Source organism: Prionailurus viverrinus, chromosome E1 (genome assembly GCF_022837055.1).
Source record: "Prionailurus viverrinus isolate Anna chromosome E1, UM_Priviv_1.0, whole genome shotgun sequence".
In the NCBI taxonomy this organism is placed as follows: Eukaryota; Metazoa; Chordata; class Mammalia; order Carnivora; family Felidae; genus Prionailurus; species Prionailurus viverrinus.
Genome location: NC_062574.1, coordinates 37,575,284 through 37,597,467, shown reverse-complemented (window position 1 = coordinate 37,597,467; position 22,184 = coordinate 37,575,284). Strand labels below are relative to the sequence as shown.

At 36.3% G+C, this 22,184-nt stretch overlaps 1 protein-coding gene across 8 annotated transcripts in view; it reads right to left on the bottom strand.

Annotated features, from left to right (window-relative positions):
• The window catches only part of TANC2 (tetratricopeptide repeat, ankyrin repeat and coiled-coil containing 2), a 376,040-nt gene that overhangs the window by 135,514 nt on the left and 218,342 nt on the right, over positions 1-22,184 (bottom strand). For all 8 annotated transcript variants that reach the window (XM_047832304.1, XM_047832306.1, XM_047832307.1 and 5 more), the window contains 2 exons: positions 17,279-17,427; positions 12,994-13,180 (listed from right to left, as the gene is read on the bottom strand). In XM_047832304.1, the coding sequence (XP_047688260.1) occupies positions 12,994-13,180; positions 17,279-17,427 (336 nt within the window). The remainder of the gene's footprint in view (positions 1-12,993; positions 13,181-17,278; positions 17,428-22,184) is intronic.

The following is a 22,184-nucleotide window of genomic DNA, read 5'->3' as shown; positions in this document are numbered from 1 at the left end:
CTATAATGATAGACTCTCGCATTCCTGATTTTGGCAATTTGTATCTTCTTTTTCTCCTGGTTAATATGACTAGGGGGTTATTAATGTGATTTTCTCAAAGAACCAGCTTTCAGTTTCATTAATTTTCTCTATTCCTATTTTATTGATTTCTGCTCTTTATTATTTCCTACTTTGCTTACTTTGATTTGAATTTCTTTTTTTGTTGTTGTTGTTGTTTCTTAAGAAGTTTAGTTCACTAATGAAATAAATTTCTCTTTTCTAAAATAAGCATCTAATGCTATAAATTTCCTTCTAGGCACTTGTTTAGCTGCATTCTAAAAATTTTGAGGTTTTGTTTTCACTATTTTTCAATTAAAAATATTTCTAAATTCCAATGTGATTAAAAAAATGTTTTTAATGTTTTATTATTTATTTTTGAGAGAGACAGACAGAGCATGAGTGGGGGAGGGGCAGAGAGAGAGGGAGACAAAGAATCTGAAGCAGCTCCAGGCTCTGAGCTGTCAGCACAGAGACTGATGCAGGGCTCGAACCCACAAACTGCAAGATCATGACCTGAGCCAAAGTCAACTCTTAACTGACTGAGTCATCCAGGCGCCCCTCCAATGTGATTTTTTTTGACCCAAGTATTATTTATTATTTTTTTTTAATTTTTTTTTTCAACATTTATTTATTTTTGGGACAGAGAGAGACAGAGCATGAATGGGGGAGGGGCAGAGAGAGAGGGAGACACAGAATCGGAAACAGGCTCCAGGCTCTGAGCCATCAGCCCAGAGCCCGACGCGGGGCTCGAACTCACGGACCGCAAGATCGTGACCTGGCTGAAGTCGGACGCTTAACCGACTGCGCCACCCAGGCGCCCCTGACCCAAGTATTATTTAGAAATATGTTGTTTAATTTCTAAGCATTTGTAAAATTTCCTGATATTTTTCTTTAAAAAAAATTTTTTTAATATTTATTTTTGAGAGAGTGAGAGAGAGTGAGCAGGGTAGGGTAGAGAGAGAGGGAGACAGAATCTGAAGCAGGCTCCAGGCTCTGGGCTATGCACAAAGAACCTGATGCAGGGCTCGAACCCATGAATTGGGAGATCATGACCTGAGCTAATGTTGGATGCTTAACCGACTGTGCCACCCAGGTGCCCCTTCTCTCTCTCTCTCTCTTTTTAATGTTTATACATTTATTTTGAGAGAGAGAGAGAGTACACATGAATGGGGAGAAGAGGCAGAGAGAGAGGAAAGAGAGGAAAGAGAGAGTATCTGTGCTGATAGCATGGAGCCTGATGAGGGGCTCAATCCCATGAACTGTGAGATCATGACCCAAGCTAAAACCAACAGTTGGAGACCCAACTGATTGAGCCACCCAGGCACTCCTCCTGATATTTTTCTATTACTGGTTTCCAGTGTAAACACATTGTGGTCAGAGAATACTGTAATGGTTTGTGTCCATTTAAATTTACTGAGACTTGTTTTATGGACCAGAATATTGGTGTCTTGGTGAATCTTCTGTGTATACCTAAAAAGCATCTGAACTATGCTATTGTTAAGCGGACTGTCGTATAAAAATAATTAAGTTAAGTTGGTTAATGGAACTGTTTAAAGTAATCTACATGCTAATGGATTTCCTAATTGTTCTTTCAACCACTGAGAGATGAGTTAAAATCTCTACATTTGCGGATTTCTGCCACTTTGAGGCTTTGTTATTCGGTGCATAAACATTTAGGACTGTTACTTCTTCCTGACAAAACGATCCATTTATCATTATGAAATGACCTTCCTTGATAGGTAATCATTGTTTGTTCTGAAATCTATTTTGATATTCTTTGCTCTGAAATGGGTGAAGGAGGGAGATAAGGAGCATACATTATGGAATCCAGGACCAGCAGGAGCAGCAGGGACTTACTTTCATTTACTAACCCTTTCTAAGTCTTTTTGGGAGACTGCACTGGTCATCTTCTTGAAGAATTGGATTTAGATCTCTCCTCTCAGAAAAGAATTCAGAGTTTCACAGTATCGTGTTCCCAGGTGAGAACAGATGCCAAAGAGAGTATTACTGGATCTATGTGGTGTAAGGGTTGAACTTTACTGGATTTGCCATTCTAGATATACTTACCTGCCACTGTCTAGCTACATTGGCTCTAGTGATGGTGTGAACTATTCCCATGGGTTGGAGCTGGGTCCCTGTTATTAACAATCCTGCTTCAGACTGAAGGGTTGGCTATAGTGGCTATTGCTAGTCATTTATGATAATCATGAGCACAAGTCAATCAATGTCTTGTGTAATGCTGTATAGACTCTCTCCTCTGTCCCTGGACTTCCTGGTTGTTGCTGAGACATGAGATGCAGTAGGGCTACTGGATTTGTGCAATAGTAAAGTAGGGGAAACAATGCCCTAGTAGGGCTAACACACCAATGTGAAACAGGAACTAGCAGTAAGAGCCCCTTGTAATTCCCCCTTCCATAGTTAGGAATTGTATGGTCTCTCTGAAGATTTCAGTTGAATAAAGCAATCACCTCTGCCAGCTCTGTAATTCCTTTTCTTATATTTGTTTCTTCTTTGCCTTACTCCCCTTTCATTCACTTGTTTCCTTGGTTTATACTCCCTTAATATAGTGTTAGCACGTAACCTTTTGTCTCAGGCTCTGAGGAATCTGTGCTAAGGAAGTCTCACTGATGAAAATGTTGGAAACTATGGGCCACATATTCTTGTAGCTAATCCAAAGGGGGCATCTGGGTGGCTTAGTTGGTTAAGAATCCGACTCGTGATTTTGGCTCAGGTCATGATCTCATAGTTCCGTGGGTTTGAGCCCCTGCATAGGGCTCTGTGCTAACAGTGCAAAGCCTGCTTGGGATTCTCTCCCTTCTTTCTCTCTGCACTTTCTCCACACTCTCTCTCTCTCTCAAAAGAAATAAATAAACGTTTAAAAAAAGCCAATGTTCAAGTCATATTAAGTTATTACATTATTTTGGTATCTAATCTAAACTACTCACTTTAATTAAAAATTAATTTCATATATTCAGACTTTCAGTCATAAACAGCCCAATAGTTCCTAACCATTTTGCCACCAAACATAATATTGCACCTTCCCCAATGAGATTATCATGGATTCCACGGCATTATTGTATAATTATAATTTCTAAATGTGTTCAGTGATAGCACATTTATAATATGTGTGTATGTACCTGTGTGTGTTCTTTTAAAGTGGATGTATGCTTCTTATCCTAATTTCTGAAAACTGTCTCATTAATTTAAAATATATTTAAACTTTTATTTTCAGGAAAATTTGACTGAAATATAATTTCATTTGTAATTCTTTGCAAGAAGCTTGGAGTTCACACAGCTGCTAGGGTCAGTATGCTGAAAGGCAGAGAATGGAAACTCTTGTTTCCCAGAGGATTTGTCTACATGTAAAATGCCTGTTATTTAACCCCTTACCTTTTATGTTTTGTGTGTGTGTGTGTGTGTGTGTGTGTGTGTGTGTGTCCAGCAGATGTTTTTATTATTAAGTCCCAGATTTGGCTAAGATATACCTGTATCTGTGTGGTCCCAGCCTGGTATAAACCCCTTTTCTCCAGATAAACCATGAGCACATGGTTTACAGGTGTGAGAAAGTAGCAATGGGGTTCACTATTTTCAGTATTTCAAATAATTGATAAATAATATGCTTACTGTTAACTAGTTACACCGTCAAACTTCTGTAAACATAGCGAGGATTCTATCAAGGGTGACAACAGTAGTTATTCTCATTTAAGCAGAAGCTTTGGCAGAGATACATGTTTGATAAATTAAAAATGAGAAACTACTAAATAATGAATAGAGGGATGCTGAACATTTTTTCAAAACTATGAGATCTACCAACAAAAATTATGGAATACCTGATTGGTGGTGGAAAGATTTGAGAAACTTTGAGTTTGTAGCACTAAGGTGGTATTGTTCAGTGGCCTATGGACCCTACTTTATTACTTAAATGTGGCCTATGGGCCCTACTTTATTACTTAAATGCTAAAGTATGGAAACCAATTTGACAATAAATTTCATATAAAAAATTTCACATTAAAAAATTTATAAGTAAAAATAAATTAATAAAATCTAGTTTGATATAAAAAATTAAATAAATTAAAAAAATGCTAAATTTTATAATGAGGGAGGGCTTTCATGGTCAAGGTATTTAAAAGTAAAGACAAGCAAAACATCTAGTTTTCCCAGTGTGAGAAGAAAACTATGACTATTGTACTATTTGCATAACCTATTATTACACAGTTCACCCATTTTCAACTATGAAGCCTCAGGTATTTCTTGCCTTTTTTCACTAGATAGAAATGTATCTAGTCCCTGGCACACAGTATATGCTCAATAAATATTTGTCAAAAGGATGAATAAATGGTCTAGAATGCATAATGGTCTATGATTATTGGGGCACAGAAAGTAAAAACAGACATCTCACATAAAATACCAGAAATAAAATTTTCTGGGTAACTTCCCATTTAGGAATTTTGTGCATTTTTGCTTCATTGATGCTTTTCATGAACTTGGTAACTTCTGGTTAATTCCATTCACCCACCTATCCAATAAATTTTTACTAATAACTAATATGTGCAGAATATGGGAACAAGATAGGTCCTAAATCCTTAATCTGAGAACAAGGACAGTTCCAGGCAAAAGAGGCCATATACAGAAAAATAAAGAGCCAAAAAATGAAATCTATTTTTAATAACAACAGGCTAATGTCTGTGTATTATTCAACTTTATGGGTGCATTCTATTTTACTTAACCATTCCTTTATGGTGAGACTTTATATGATTTAAGGTCACCAAGGTGACTGAAGCATCAAGAATGCAGTAATATTTTCGTGCATGTGACTACTAAAGGTTCAAAAGTCCAAAGCCCATGCATGCAGTCTTTGTGCCAGATAAGCTGGCCTAGATGAATTAAGCACTCCCATGTGCAAAGTTTCTATGAACGGGACTGGAAAGGAAGACATGGTTCTTCAATGAAAACTACACCTATTTGTTTCCCTAATCTATCATTTATTTCTAGTATGACCAAGTGGAACAACGGATAGAGAGTACTGAGTCTCAAGTAACTAAAGAGATTTTTCTGAGACGTTCTCCATTTTCTTGCTTTGATATAGGAAAAAAATCACTACCTCAATATGAAAAACTGCATATGTGACATGTCTGTTTTTATTGCCACATAGGCCAGAAAGGGTTAGTGTGAGGAAGAAGGAATCAAAGGCTTATACACAGACTTATTGTGAATAAAATCAATGCTATATATTTTAAACCAGTTTTACTAAGGTATACTTTACATACCATAAAATGTACCCACTGTAAATGTACATACAGTTCAATGGTTTTTAGTAAATTTACAGATAAGTGCAATCATCACTACAATTCAGTTTTAGAATGTTTCTATAACCCCTAGAAGGTCCTTTGTGCCTGTTTGCAGTTAATTTCTGTTCTCATCCCAATACTAGGCAACTCCTGATGTGCTGTCTATAAATTTGCCTTTTCTGGAATTTCATATAAACAGAATAATACAATATCTACTCTTTATGTTTGAGGTCATTTCATTCTGTAGCATTTATTAATTTCTTCCACTTTATAGCCGAAACAGTATTCCACTGTATGGACATTCCACATTTTGTATATCCATTTACCAATTGATGGATATTTAGATTGTTTCCAGTTTGGGGCTATTATGAATAATGCTTCTTTCCTTGGACATGTTTTCATTTCTCTTGGCTCCATTCCTAAGAGCGGAATTGCTAGATTGTATGGTAAGTTTATGTTTACTTCATAAACATAAAGTAATACATAAGGGTAATACATGAAGGTTCTCATTTTTCCACATCTTTGTCAACACTTGGGTCCTTTTTTTGTAACAGCCATTCTGGAAGGTGTCAAGTTGTGTCCCACTGTGGTTTTAATTTGCCCTTCTCTAATGACTGATGATATTCAGCACCTTTTTCTGTGCTTATTAGGCATTCACGTATCTTGTTTGGGGAAATGTCTATCTAATGTCTTTTCCATGTTTTAAAATTGGATTGTTTGCAAACAAAAAGCAGAATCAGACCTATAAATACAGAGAACAAACTGATGGTTGCCAGAGGGAAAGGGGGAAGGGGATGGGAAAAATGGGAAAAGGGGAGAAGGACTGAATAAGTCACGGGTATGAAAGGCACAGCATAGGGAATATAGTCAATCACGTTGTAATAGCGTTGTATGGTGACAGATGGTAGCTATATTGTGGTGAGAACAGTATAAGGGATACAAATGTTGAATCACTGTATTATTGTTTGTCTGAAATTAATGTAACATTGTGTGCCAGCTACACTAAGTAATTTTTTTAATACACACACACACATATATAAAATAAAATTGGTTTGTCCATCTTCTATAATAATACTTTTAAACTAATAGGACTAATTTTTATCTTGATTCACTACTCTACTTTTGTTGACATAGACTAAATTTTTAATGCCATGTAATAGTTTTAGATCATCTGTACTGAGACAGAAAGTTTTTAGAACTATGAACTCTTCTGTAATGATTAGGACCATGGGTTTTGAAGTCATACACATCTGAACTTGAATCTGAGCTTTGCGTCTTACTATCTATGTGACCTGAGACCAATTATTTTTGAATCTCAGTTTTCCAATTCTAAGAAAGATTATTACACTATTATATAAGACAGAATTATTTTACAACTAGACTGGGCCAGTCCTACGCTTATCTTTGGGGTTGCCTGGAAGTCTAGTACTGATTCTTAACCAAGATAAGGTCAACTGGGATAACTAATGATTTGTAATTTGCTGCTTAAAGTTTTAAGCTTCTCCTGTAGTACCCAGAACTAGTTGCTTACTGACAATTTACACCTGGAGGACTTAGTTAGACAATCTGACTTGGCTATATGACCAGAGGGGCATAAAAATCTTCACTGTAAACTTTTGGGGAGCTCTCGTGAAACCACGATTCCTTGTACAAATCTTGGTCCTTGACACTCTGGAGACAGAGCATATTCTATTTAAGAAAGAACCTGGAGAGCTGCACTTGCAAGTGTCTAGGGGCCTCTGGGCTTGTTTGCATTCTCTTTCACCTGCTATTTTGTATCTTTATTAAAAGCTTTTGTAAGCATTCTTTGTGGAGTTTTCTGCATCCTTTCAGTTGTATGATCCTGTGAAATCTTTACAACTATTTTCATATGAGACCATTAAGATTAAATAATGGTACTTGGTTCATTGTACTCAATAAATGCTGGTTATTATTATATTACTTAGGTTAATATGCAAGAGAAATGCTTTACTAGGTCTTCTTGATCAGTTGAATAAGCAGTGTCCAGACTTCTTTAACAAACATGCCACATTACAGCTACTAAAATTTACTTAGTGTTAGAGAGGTGGGAAGGATGACGGAGTCACTAGTACAATAAATAGAAAAACTCAGTAGTAAAAATAAACCTACACATTTCTGAAAACAGGTTGGAGAAAACATGAAAAAATAACTCAAATTATCTAATGTTCAGTCTGTGACCCAGGAGGGTAAATTTAATTTTAATTTTTTTTTTTTAATTTTTTTTTTACGTTTATTTATTTTTGAGACAGAGAGAGACAGAGCATGAAGCAGGGAGAGTCAGAGAGAGAGGGAGACACAGACTCTGAAACAGGCTCCAGGCTCCAAGCTGTCAGCACAGAGCCCGATGCGGGGCTTGAACTCACGGACCGCGAGATCATGACCTGAGCCGAAGTCGGACGCTTAACCGACTGAGCCACCCAGGCGCCCCTTAATTTTTATTTTAATACAGTTGACAAATCAATATTACGTTAGTTTCAGGTGCACAGCATAGCGATTCAACATGTCTATAGGTGATGCTATGCTCACAAGTGTAGCTACCATCTGTCACCATATAATGCTAGTACAATATCATTGACTGTATTTTCTATGCTGTGCCTTTTATCCCCAGGACTTATTCATTCTGTAAGTGGAAGCCTGTATCTCCCACTCCCCTTTACTAATTTTGCCCATCCCCTTAACCCCTTCCCTCTGGGAAGTATGACTTTCAAAATGTGATAGTTTGAATCAAATAAAGAATATACAACATCCTACTGGATTATATATTACTATTACTTTTATTAGGAGCTTCTGATTTTGCTTTTTAGTTACTAATGTGAAACATTTGGAAAACATAATCACAAACAATGGGCATAGTCACAGAACCTCCATCTTTGTACGTGTTAAATGATACAAGGCTATAGGACAGAAGACCAAATTTGGGAATAAAATCAGGACTTAAAAAATTCTGAGATTTGATGAAAAGAAATTCAAGAATTATACCATGCTGGAAAGAACTAGGACCTCCAGATAAACAAAAGGAGAAACAAAATGGATCCATGCTTAAATTCATTTTGCTAAAAAACCACACCCAAAAGGACCATTATTAAAACTTAACATGAAAAAGGAATAGGAGAGAAATATTATATCTCACAAAGGTTACAATTATCAAGATTTTTCCTTTAAGGTGTGTGTGTGTGTGTGTGTGTGTGTGTGTGTACGTGTAGGTAGACAGCTGGTAGGTGATTATATGTCATTAGTGGTATCTCAACTGGGCACACATATAAGACAATTATACAGAGTCATACCAATAAAATAAAAAAAGAGAGTCATAAAATTACTATACAAATACACAATTGTGTTGGTGGTATTTCACCACATATTTAGAAAGGGTTGTGAATTTGGGGAGGGAAGCTATGATTGAAACAGAGAATGCTTTCTGTGGTAGAAATTAACTTAGTCTGTGGTGAATCCAACTACACAGAATCAAATAAGTCACAGTTATTTAAAACCTTTTAGAACCCTAGAAAGGAACTTTTTACATTTAGAATACTTAAAAAACCCAGGAAGTCTGCATTTCTGGTATTCCAATTCTCGTTACTAGGATTCTACATATTTTGGCATGTTGTACAAGTGATACATTCAGGCACATGAATGGCTAAAAATTCTGATAGCTTTAAGTGGAAAATGTAGTGCGTTAAAAAGGATCATACTGAACTTACCTATAAAGGAATTTAAAATGGATAAATCAATACATTTAATAACTTTTGTGTCTGTTTGCTGATAGGGCAGGATTTAAATATAGGACATGAATAAACAATAGGCCATCTTGGAAGTTTTTGCTTGAAATAATGTAAGCAATATGTAATTCAGAGAAGTGGACGCTTGTATAATCAGGGGCGGAAATACTTAAAGCATATTTAACAGTTTAGGTAGGTAAGTCTTGAGATTTCCAAGGTAATAACAGTGTATCTTTCACTATTATTACTTATGCCATAATAAAGTTTCTTCCAACTAAAATTGCATTTAGAAAAATAAAAACGAAAGGGAAACAAATCATTTCTCAAGATGAACTGCTTATATATAATTTGATAACTATTCTACAGTTGAAGTAATTTTATGACCAGATATTCTTCTCATTCTTCTCTCGTAATTTTACAAGCAAATCTGTTTCAGTATTTATATACATTAAAGAATGGTATTTCATTGTTCTTTAAATTAGATCTATTATCTACAAAAGCACTTATGGTACAAGGAATTCAATTTTGAAAATTTAGCAGAAAGAAAAAGCAGAGGAACATTCCTGCTATAAGTCAAAGCAGGATTCCATTTTTAATTTTCAGCACGTAAGAACATGTAATCTGAACATTCACTGACGTGTTAGGTTTCCCTCTTTGAAAGGTAACTACTTGTGAATAGATTTGGTCTGATCTGTCAGCACCGTCCCTTCTGCTTGGCTGAACACAATTCTAAAGGTATTTTTTATGTATGGTAATATAGATGATATATTATGATATATTATGTATGGTAATATAGATGATATTTTTATGATATTATGATATGTCATATATATATCATATATATGATATATGATATATATATTTTTATGATATTATGATATATCATATATATCATATATATGATATATATGATATATATATTTTTATGATATTATGATATATTATGTATGGTAATATAGATGATATTTTTTATGTATGGTAATATAGATGATATATTATGATATATTATGTATAGTAATATAGATGATATAGAGTGATAGACTAATAATATCAAGAGAAGAACCCAAGAAGAAGCTTGCCTAGGGATTATAAAAATTATTTTGTTAAAATTAATCATTAAGAGAATTTAAGAGAATAAAATTGGTCGACAGAGAATTCTAATCCCTACTATTTATTCAAAACCTAATAAATCAATACATAATCTTGTACCTAATGGTCACTCTAATCACTGCCAAAAAAAAAAATGATGCAAATTGCTAGGTTAGTCCTTTGTCCTCTTCCCTTCTACCCTTTAGCCCCCCTTTCATTTGTAAACATTTACTTGAGTACCTACTATGCTACCACAGGCCAGTTACTGGACTAGGTGCTACAGATACAGATCAGTAAGGCAAAGTTTCTGCTAACGAGAAATTAACAGTTTAATGGTGGGAAGCAGGTTCAAAAAGTAATTCTAATACCACACATTACATGTCATGATATGTATCTGCTCGGGTATTATAGGGAACAGGGAGTAATCACATGGATTGGATAAGAGTTGGAGTGGAGAATTGAAGACAGGTGGTGGTAGTGGTAGTGACAGAATACCTAGCCAAATCTTAAAAAGTCCATAGGAGTCATTCCAATGTAAGAGAGAGGAGACTACAGGCAGAATGGCCATGGAAAAACGAATCGTCAAGTAACAATAAAGTCTAATGCTGTTAGAACAATATACACAAGGCTAGAGAAGGCTGAAGAAATTGGCCGTGGTCAGATCAGGAAAGTCTAGGCTTTATTTTATAGGTAAATGGCAGTGAAAGGAGTGATATGATCAAATTTGATTTTTAGATAGTTCATCTTATAGGTAATACAACCAAAGGAGTAACTGGTTCTTGGTTAATTCACTTTGGTGGTTGTGTGAAAAACAGACTTGGAAAGGACAAAATGAAAAGCAGAGACAATACTCGGGTTTGTATTACTCTAAGTCTGAGATAATGGGGACTACCAAAGCATACTAGAAAAGACGAAAATAAAATTCAGGGATAAGAAATTTAGGGTGGGGGCAGAGAAATGACAAGGACTCCTCTCAGCTTTTCAGCTTGGGTTATTGGGTAGGTAGTGAATATTTTGGGCAACTTTATACCAATAAATTTGAAAAAGAAAAAAACCATAGCTATGGAAAACTGATTCAAGAAGAAAGAGAAAAGTTAGAAAGTCCTAGAGTATTAAATACAGTGGAGTAGTAATTAAAAAAAATCTACATGAACATCAGGTCCAGATTATTTTTTTAAGTTTTTTTATTTATTTTGAGAGAGACAGAGAGAGAGAGAGAAAGAGAGAGAGGGGCTGACCCCCAAGCAGGGGGTCCAACTCACTAACTGTGAGATCATGACCTGAGCCAAAACCAAGAGTCAGACACTTAACAAACTGAGCCACCCAGGCACCTGGTCCAGATTATTTTAATGGCAAGTCCTGCTAAATATACAAGGAGAGGATAATTCCAATCTTTCACAAACTATTTCAGAGGTTATAAAAGAGGCTACTCGTCTACATTTTATTTCTCTATTTTATTTTGTTAAAATATTTAGTTACTTAATGACTATATCTTCATAAAGACTTCTCATATAAATAACTGACAAATTAGAAACTATTATGCTAAGTCACGAGGATATATAAAAACTCTAAGACATGAATCCTGCCTTTAAGAAGCTTTGTAATAAATTTTGAAATCAAGAAATGGAGTCCTCCAATTTTGTTCTCCACTTTCAAGTCTGCTTTGAGTCCTCTGAGTCAGAGTCCTCTGAGATTCCACATGAATTTTAGGATGGGTGTTTCTATTTCTGCAAAAAACTTTGTTGGAATTATGATAGTAACTTCAATAATCTGTAGAAATCTTGAGATATATTATCACTTTAACAATATTAAATCTTCTAGTCCATGAACACAGATTATATTTTCATTTACTTAAATCTTTTAAAATTTCTTTGCAGTATTTTCTGTTTAGTGTACACTTGGTTAAACTTATTCCCACGTTTTAAAATTATTTTTCATGCTATTGTAATGGAATTGTTTTCTTAATTTTCTTTTTTAATTGTTCATGGTTAGCATATAGAAGAAATGCAACTGGTTCTTGTGTGTTGATTTTGTATCCTGCAACTTTGCTGTAAAAATATTCTTTTTATCTACTCAATACTTATTTTAAAGGAATAAATTCACATGTTGATATATATGCATTTAAATAATAGAGATATATTTAGTTGCCATGGCATTAATATCTGCTATACTATCTAGTGTGATTTGATAACCTTTAGAAGGAAGCCAAATGAGGAAGAAATATTTTATTCCTTAACTGATCCCAGTATGCCTGGCTTTTTCAGCTGTTGTCATTTGTTGACCAGCCTCTCCTCTTCCCTTCTCTGAACCTTTTATCTTCTTTGACTTTGGTAACATTATACTGTCCCAATTCTTCTATTTGTCTGACTACTCCTATCCACTGGCTCATTCTCCCACCTCTAATTTCCTGCTCAATTTGAATGTGCCCTAAGATTCTGTGCTCACTCCTGGTTTCTTCTCTGTACGTTTCCTTTCTTCAGATCCTCATTTCCCAACACTTCACTAATTTCCATTTGACTGACTCCCCTTAATAAGTATACAATAAGCAGAACTGAGAACCTCCATGAAACTCTACTAGTTCAGTGAGGAATGAACATTTTCTGAACTACTTCTGTTGGCAGATAGATGAATCTACAGGAAGAAGTAGATAAACCTTTATAAGTACATATATACATATATATATGTATATACACACACATTATATATACATCTGAATATATACATACATTATATATACATCTCAACAACTCAAAAGCATAATTTTTGAAAACCTTAAGCTTGTGTATTATTTTAAAAAGAAAAAAACCCCCACAAAATGATTAATATAAAAACCAACTCACCAATGATGCCGCTATCTCTGCTTTCAAGGGTAGAGGTTGGACTAGTAACAGCCCCATAGCTGCAGTCCTTGGCAGTTGCATTTGTACTGACTGGCGGGAGGGTGGAGCAGGGGCTACTGGCTGGTGGAGAGGCAGTGCTACTAGTCAAGGTGGAACAGGGACTTATCCGCTGGGTGATTGCTGAAGTCTGAAAAATTGGAATGAAAAATAAAAAAGATAAACTGATCGGGTGCTGATGTAAAATATATCTTAGGCAAAACATATGCTTTGATGCGAAAAAGAAGAAAATGTACATATATAGCTTTTACATCTACTCAGTACTAGTTGTTTTTTTGCCCTCCAGAATAAGAGATTCTGCCTTGTACAATTAAGGTGAAACTGGGTAAATTTAACACAAGCAGAGACTGTGGCCAGTTTTCCTGCCTCAGAAATTTCTAGTGACAAGTATTCTTTATCACTGCCATGAATTGATAAAGGAATTTTTAATTAAGCACAAGTTGTCCTTGCTATTTCTTATCAATAAGACTATTCTGAAGGCTTAGAACTTAGTCTTGTTAATACTCTTCTTTGGATTGAATGCAGAGAAAATGCCTTATTCTGAAAGTCTATCTAAAAAATCAATCAATGTTCATTTAAAACAAAACTAAATAATTTCTCTGTAGAAACCGATTACAGACTGAAATTGCTTTGTATCTTGAATGATTCTTATATCTGAGGTCACCTCATTTTAAAGTTTTTTGACAGGAAGGAGTGAATAATCACGAAAAAGACTGGTGGTAATATATCCTGGCTTACACAATTTAATGACATGCACTTTTCTTTAGCTCTTTCTACCCAAATAAATCGCCAAAATAATGAACAAAAGTATCTATTTTTTCAAACACTAAAAAATCTTATCCTTTTAAAAATGGTTAGTGATCAATGAAAAAATTCCTGAAGGAACACTAATGACAAATTTGACATCTTAAAATGTTAAATATTTTTTTTTTTTTAATTTTTTAAGTTTATTCACTTTTGAGAGAGAGAGACAGAGTATGAGCAGGGGAGGGGTAGAGAGAGAGGGAGACACAGAATCCGAAGTAGGCTCCAGGCTCCGAGCTGTCAGCACAGAGCCTGACGCAGGGCTCGAACTCACAAACTGTGAGATCATGACCTGAGCTGAAGTCGGACACTCAACCGACTGTGCCACCCAGGCGCCCCTTTAAATGTTAAATTTAAAAGAAGCCTTTCACTTTCTTTACCTATACAGTCACTATTCATATCCTCTCCACTAAAACTGAGGGTTTACATTTAGCAACTTGACTGGAAAATGTGTTGATCACTAGATGTGAGAAGATTAAGGCTCTTTTTAGTCACCCTAAAATGAGTTTTAGATACAATCCCTGGTATTTAATCACATGTGTTGAATCCAGGTTTTGTTTTTAATTTAAATGCTATAACCAGATCACAAAAGATACATTCAACTTAAAGCACAAGTGACACTTCGCAGAACCTTGCAACCAAGCAAATCTTTTCAATCATATTAATAATATCAGGAACTGATTTTTGTTAGTAATACAATAACTCCTCAGATCTATGTCATTTCTCTTCTACTCTGTAATTTTTCTTCAGAGGAGGGAGGAGTTTCAATTTCTTTGTAATCTCCTGTTTTTGTAAAATGATGTTGGCCTACCAGAGCAATGGTTTTTAACTGGGCATGCAGAAGAATCACCTGTGGAATATAAAAGGACAAGCTCCCCAACAAAACTGACAGACACAGAGCCCCACACCCCAGACGTACTGAATTAGAATCCTCCTTAGTTAGAAACTGACGTGGCGAATTTTTAACCTCCTCAATCCTCAGTTTAAAAAATATGTGGGTAGATGAAATGAACTATACTAGGATTTTTTTTACATTAAATATATCTACAGTCATTCCATATTGAAAAAGTTTCACTTTGGTATGACTCTATTACTTCCATAGCAACTCATTTCCATTTTTAGATAAGATTCTCAGTCTGTTCTTTAAGAGAGGAAACTGTATTATACACATAATATAGCCAATGTGGAGGTTAAGCCCAAATGACATCTATTATTTTTACTACAAGTTGCTTTCTACAAAATGAAGCTTATATCACAGAATGTATGTTTTAAAAGCTTTAACTGTAAAAGCGAAGCTTAAAGATCAAGCCATTTAGAAAGTGGTAATTTGTATGGCTTATTTCACTTAGCATCACATTCTCCAGTTCCATCCACGTTGCTACAAAAGGCCATATTTCATTTTTTCTCATTGCCACGTAGTATTCCATTGTGTATATAAACCACATTTTCTTTATCCATTCATCAGTTGATGGACATTTAGGCTCTTTCCATAATTTGGCTATTGTTGAGAGTGCTGCTATGAACATTGGGGTACAAGTGGCCCTATGCATCAGTACTCCTGTATCCCTTGGATAAATTCCTAGGGTTGATGGAGGGTGGGAGGGAGGAGAGGGTGGGTGATGGGTATTGAGGAGGGCACCTTTTGGGATGAGCACTGGGTGTTGTATGGAAACCAATTTGTCAATAAATTTCATATATTAAAAAAAAAAAAAGAAAGTGGTAATTTGCTCATGGCTTATGAATTAAAAGGCAGGCTTTATATTTACTTAAGGAGGCTAGTTAATGAGATATAGAAATCTCTTCTAGGCACAGAAAGACAACATTAACCCTTCTCCAGGCTGAGAATAGCTTTTCCATTGTGTTCTCTCAGTCAGATCTCTGCAGAAGGAGGAGGCTCTGCGAAAAATGCAAGAGTCAGTTTTTGACATGTTAAATTTGAGATGTATGTTGGACACACAGATAGAAAAGGTACAGGCAGCTGGAAATACACTGGAGTCAACGGGAAAGGCAGGGCTAGAGGCAATTCAGGAGTTAAGACAATATTAAACAAACAAACAAAAGAATGGAGGCATTTCAGTAAGATTAGACGCTCCAGGAATCTGAATTTTATAAAAACTGCCCAGGTGATTAGAAAGTGCCTCCAGCAAAACCAATGACCTAGGGAATGAGGAAAAAAAGAGAGAAGTCTGAGAAGAGAGCCCTGGAACACCTGAACATGATCCACATGATCCAAATAATCCTTGAAGACTATTATTTTATGACAAAACTAACATATAGCATAGAATTTTCACACATATTTGTTAAGAATATACAAGATGAAATTAACTTATCATCTTCTAGAATAAACTGATTCACTATAGGACATACATTAAAAAAATTTTTTTTTTAATATTTATTTTTGAAAGAGAGACAGAGCACGAGCGGGTGAGGGGAAGAGAGAGAGGGAGACACAGAATCTGGAGCAGGCTACCAGCTCTGAGTTGTTAGCACAGAGCCCGATGCAGGGCTCGAACCCATGAACCATGAGATCACGACCTGAGCTGAAGTTGGACACCTAACTGACTGAGCCACCCAGGGGTCCCTATAGAGCATACATTTTAAAGATTAAGACCCTACAAATGAATCCAAGTCTAGTATTTCCTTTGCTACATTTAAACTAAAAAATAGCCAAAAGAAAAAATTGCTAATATTTTTAAACTTTCTGACATGAATAGTTAGATCATTAATTTTTTAGATTTTCTCTTTTCTAATATATGTATTCAAAACTAAAATTTCTTTTTGAGCACATCTTTAATTACAAGTTTTATATACTACAAATATGTAAAAATATAAGTTTTGTTATATTTTGTTATTTTTTCAGTTTAAAATATTTTCTAAATTCTTGTGATTTCTTCTTTGAAAGTATATTAGAAGTATATTAAAAGCCAAACATCTGGGGGATTTTCTAAATTATCTTTTAGCTATCATTTTCAAGGTTATCATTCTGTAATTGATTAATTCTACTACGATCACAATAATTAGAATCTTCTCAAATTTGCGGAGACCTGCTCAGCACATTGTCAACTTGGTAAATAATCCACATGTACCTGAAAACGAAGTATACTTTACATTTCTGGGTGTCATACTCTCCATATGTCAATTCTCTTTCTTGGCTTATGCATTTATTTATTTCCTCATTCATTCCACAAATGAATCAAAACCAAGTGGCTTTTTAAACCTATGAATATAACTAAAAGATGTTTCCTAAAGTAAAGAAATACAGTGATTATGGAAAATCAAAGCTATGTCATCAGGCCTCAAAAGCCGTTCAAAAATTGGGATTCTTCTTCTCAGAACATACACATATGCAAACACCCTGCAACATTTTCCCTGGTGTAACAGGCTGATTTATCCCATGTCTCACAGGTGATAGCAAGCAGTTTACCTGATTTTCATCCTGTACTTCCATGCTGTATTGGTCACCTGGCTGAACTTCCGAGACTTTCTCTCCGAGGAGGAAACCCAGACGAGTCATGAGTGTGTTTGCTGCCTCATCTACAGATGGAGGGGGACCAAGTTCCTGTTCAGCATCACCTATAAGAGGCAGACATTGAAACACATGAATCTTTCAAAATAAAATGACCTCATCCTGCAACTAATCTTACATTCAATTCAGTCATTTCCTTTGTTTTCATTCTAAACCCAAAATCACAAGGTCCCTGCCTAGAAGCTGATTTTCCCACTTTTGTATATTATAACTGATAGATGGTTTACTCGTATTATCTTCAAAGTATCTACTTGAAACACCTGAGTTTGAGAGAATGTGTGTAATCTATTGAATAGAGGATGTTTCCTATTTCTTTAGCAGTTAGCCTTCCAATTTGGTCCCTGTGTTGGGATCTAACTGCTGCTGTAATCGCCACCTTCACTTAGGTTCTTTTATTTTCTTTTTCACGATTTTGAAATTAGTTCAAACTGACAAAAAAGTTTCAAGAATAGTACAAAGTACATTTTTCCCTTAACCATTTGAAAGTATGGACATGATGCCCATCATCCCTAGTTAGTATGTATCTCCTGTAAACAAAGACATTCTCTTACATAGCCACAGCGCCAGCACAGGTATTAGGAAACTAACATTTGGCATTGCTATAATCTCACTCATAGACCCTATTTAAGTTTTGTCCTGGTACTGTCCTTTCTAGCAAAAGGATTCATTTCAGGGACATACAGCACATTTCATTCTTCATTCTCTTTTAATCTGGAACAGTTCTTCAGTCTTTTCTTAACTTTCATGACCTTGACACTTCTGAAGATAATATGCCAGTTGTTTTGCACAATGTCCCTCAATTTGAATTTATCTCATGTTACCCCTGTGGTTTGACTCAGGTTATGCATTTCTGGCAGAAATATCACAAAAGTGATGCTGTGTTAACTTTGATCACTAGGTTGTGGTAGCATTTGCCAAATTTCCCTACTCTAAAATTACACTCTTTCTCTTTGGTAACTAGTAAATATTGTGTGTGTGGGGGGGGGGAGGGATACTTTGAGTCTATGTAAATACATCCCGCTTCTCAACAAATTTTTAAATTAAAAAATATTTTTGTGATGAAATATGCATTCCAAGATTTGCTATTTTTACACGCACAATTCAGTGGCATTAAGTTCATTCACAATGTTGTACAGCCATTACTACTGTCCATATATCCAGAACTTTTTCATCATCCCCCAAAGAAACTCTGTACCCATACAGTAGAATCGATAGGGGTATTTTTATTTACAAATATTTAAGTTTACTTTGTTCCCGCCACCCCAAGAATGAAAGTTTCTTATTTCTTGATAAAATAAGAAAGGTAACTGCTATATTCAAACTGATGAATTACCCTCTACCCCCCCCCTTTTAAAAAATTTTTAATATTTATTTATTTTTGAGATACACAGAGCACAAGCAGGGGAGGGGCAGAGAGAGAAGAAGACACAGAATCTGAAGCAGGCTCCAGGCTCCGAGCTGTCAGCACAGAGCCCGACGCAGGGCTCGAACTCACGAACTGTGAGATCACGACCTGAGCCGAAGTCGCTTGCTTAACCAGCTGAGCTGCCCAGGCGTCCCACCTCTTCCCCTTCTATAGATTAAACTAGCTAAGCTTTTCCAAGTTCTTCTTGGCATAGATTCCTGACCTCTAGATATTCTGGGGCTCCATTTCATTTTCTTCTAGGAAGTTATCCTGGCATCAAATATTTTCTATGTACATGTTAACATCAGGTATTATGAGAATTTACATGACGTGGAGGTATAGTCGTTGAGGATTTATAGAATGTGGAGATACAGGCATCGACTTTAAAAAGTTTATAACCTGTACAAAGGTAAGACATGTTAGGTCACACGACCCATTTATTTGGCACATAGTGCACCTTATGTGCAAGCCACCGATTTAAAGCACTCTACCGTGAACTTAGTCTTTATAACAATTTTATGAAATATGTATTATTACTTTCATTTTGCAGATGAGAAATCTTAGGCACAGAGAAATTAAGATACCTGCTCATATCCCACAAGCAATAAATGGTACAGCCAAGTTAAGAACCCAGCCCCCCTGAATCCATGCTCCCAGAATTAATGCTCCCAGTGTTATATTGCTTCCTCATTGGAAAGTAGTATTACAAACAGTAAGAATGTTTAGATAAGAGACAACTTATTAACAAGAGGCAAACTGCTTACAGTATATGTGATACTGTGATATAATAAGAAATATATATTTGGCCCTTGTTCCCAGTTGTTGGAACGGAGTGCCTAAACTCTTGGATATTCTTTTTTTTTTTAAAAATTTTTTTTTTTTTTCAACGTTTATTTATTTTTGGGACAGAGAGAGACAGAGCATGAACGGGGGAGGGGCAGAGAGAGAGGGAGTCACAGAATCGGAAACAGGCTCCAGGCTCTGAGCCATCAGCCCAGAGCCCGACGTGGGGCTCGAACTCACGGACCGCGAGATCGTGACCTGGCTGAAGTCGGACGCCTAACCGACTGCGCCACCCAGGCGCCCCGAATATTCTTGAATGACAGTGGTGAGAGAAGCATCTTTTGTTTTTCATAAACCTTCTGAGGTGACTCTTGGTGGGCCACTAAACAGCTGCAGGATGGAAATTAACTGCTGGAGGAATCAACTGTGTAATTAGAGGGATGGAACTTTCAGGACCACCTCCCAACCTATAGGGAGGGGAAAAGGGGCTGAACATTGAGTTAATCAGCCGTGGTCAATGATGTAGTCAAATGTGCCTTCATAATGGAACTTCCATGAAAGTATTAACCAATAGAGTTTAGAGAGCTTCTAGGTTGATAAACAGGTTCACCTAAACTCCACAAGGACCAAAACTCCTGTGCTCAGGACTTTTCTGGACCTCCCCTCATGTACCACTTCATTTGACTGTTCATTTGTATCATTAAGGATATCCCTTATGATAAACTGGTAATACTAAAGTGTTTTCCTGAGTTCTGTGAGCCATTTTGTTATTCTGAGAACATCATATAGAAGAAATTACACAGTACGTAAACTTCCGAGATTGGCTTTTAAAAAATTCAGCATAAAAAAAAAAAAGAGGTTAGAGTGGGAGAGAACCAAAGCATGAGAGACTCTTAAAAACTGAGAACAAACTGAGGGCTGATGGGGGGTGGGAGGGAGAGAAGGGTGGGTGATAGGTATTGAGGAGGGGACCTGTTGGGATGAGCACTGGGTGTTGTATGGAAACCAATTTGACGATAAATTTCATATATTTAAAAAAATAAAAATAAAAAAGAAATAAAAAATTCAGCATAATGCTTTTAAGGTCCATTCAAATTATTGCATGTTTCAGTAGTTTGTTCCTTTTCATTTTTTTTTTTTTTAATTTTTTTTTCAACATTTATTTATTTTTGGGACAGAGAGAGACAGAGCATGAACGGGGGAGGGGCAGAGGGAGTGGGAGACACAGAATCGGAAACAGACTCCAGGCTCTGAGCCATCAGCCCAGAGCCTGACGCGGGGCTCGAACTCACGGACTGCGAGATCGTGACCTGGCTGAAGTCAGACGCTTAACCGACTGCGCCACCTAGGCGCCCCGTCATTTCTGAGTAGTAGTAACACATTGTATAGATGTACCACATTTTGTTTAACCATTTGCTCACTGAAGGGTATTTGGGTTGTTTTCAGTTCCTGGATATATATTTTTTATTTTTAAACATTATACATTGTTGAGAGACAGAGACAGAATCCGAAGCAGGCTCCAGGCTCTGAGCTGTCAGCACAGAGCCTGACATGGGGCTCGAACCCATGAACAGCGAGATCATGACCTGAGCCAAAGTCGGACGCTCAACCGATTGAGCCACCTAGGAGCCCCTCAGTTCCTGGATATTTTGAATAAAGCTACTATGAACATTCATGTAGAAGGTTTTGTGTGAACATAAGCTCTAGTAGATAGAGGCCAGGAGTTCTGCTAAACATACTACACTATACAAGACAGCTCAATAGAACAAAGGATTATCTAGCCACAACAGTCAACTACTGAGGTTGAGAAACCTTGAAACAGCTAGAACAACTCCACCCTTTAAAATCTGTCAAACTGGGGGTGCCTGGGTGGCTCAGTCAGTTAAGCGTCCGACTTTGGCTCAGGTCATGATCTCGTGTTTGTGGGTTCGAGCCCTGCGTCCAGCTCTGTGCTGACAGCTCAGAGCCTGGAGCCTGCTTTGGATTCTGTGTTTCCCTCTCCCTCTCTCCCTCTCCTACTTGTGCGCTCTCTTGCTCTCTCTCTCAAATAAACATTCACAAAATAATAAAATTTGTCAAACTGGATGTACTATCAACACAGAGTCAGTAGGTAAACAAGTGTCCAATCTGTTATTTCTGAGGATTCTTAGAATTACTTCAATATCTGGCTTACAATGAATTTTTAGTCTTTCTTTAGACTGTTTCCTTTATGAGGGTGGGGTTTGTTCTCTGCACTACTAGATCCTAATAATCTTTTCAGTCTCCATTATGCCTTTGTCATATGCTGGTGCCCAGACAGGACTTTACTGGGGATACACTGCGTATGTCAAGGGTGGGAAATATATCAAGGCACAGAACAAAGTAAATAAAAATATGATACCTCTCACATTTTTCACACATTATCTTTTATTAATTATAACAGCTAGCACATATGAAGATTAACTATATGCCAGGTACTATTTCTAAGTATTTCACAATGTATATTAAATCATTTAATTATCATAACCACCTTATGAGGGTAGGCACTCTTACCCCTATTTTACAAATAAGGAAAGTGAAGCATAGAAAGAATAAGTAACTTACTCAGATTCATATGGCTGGTTAGTGGCTGCCTAG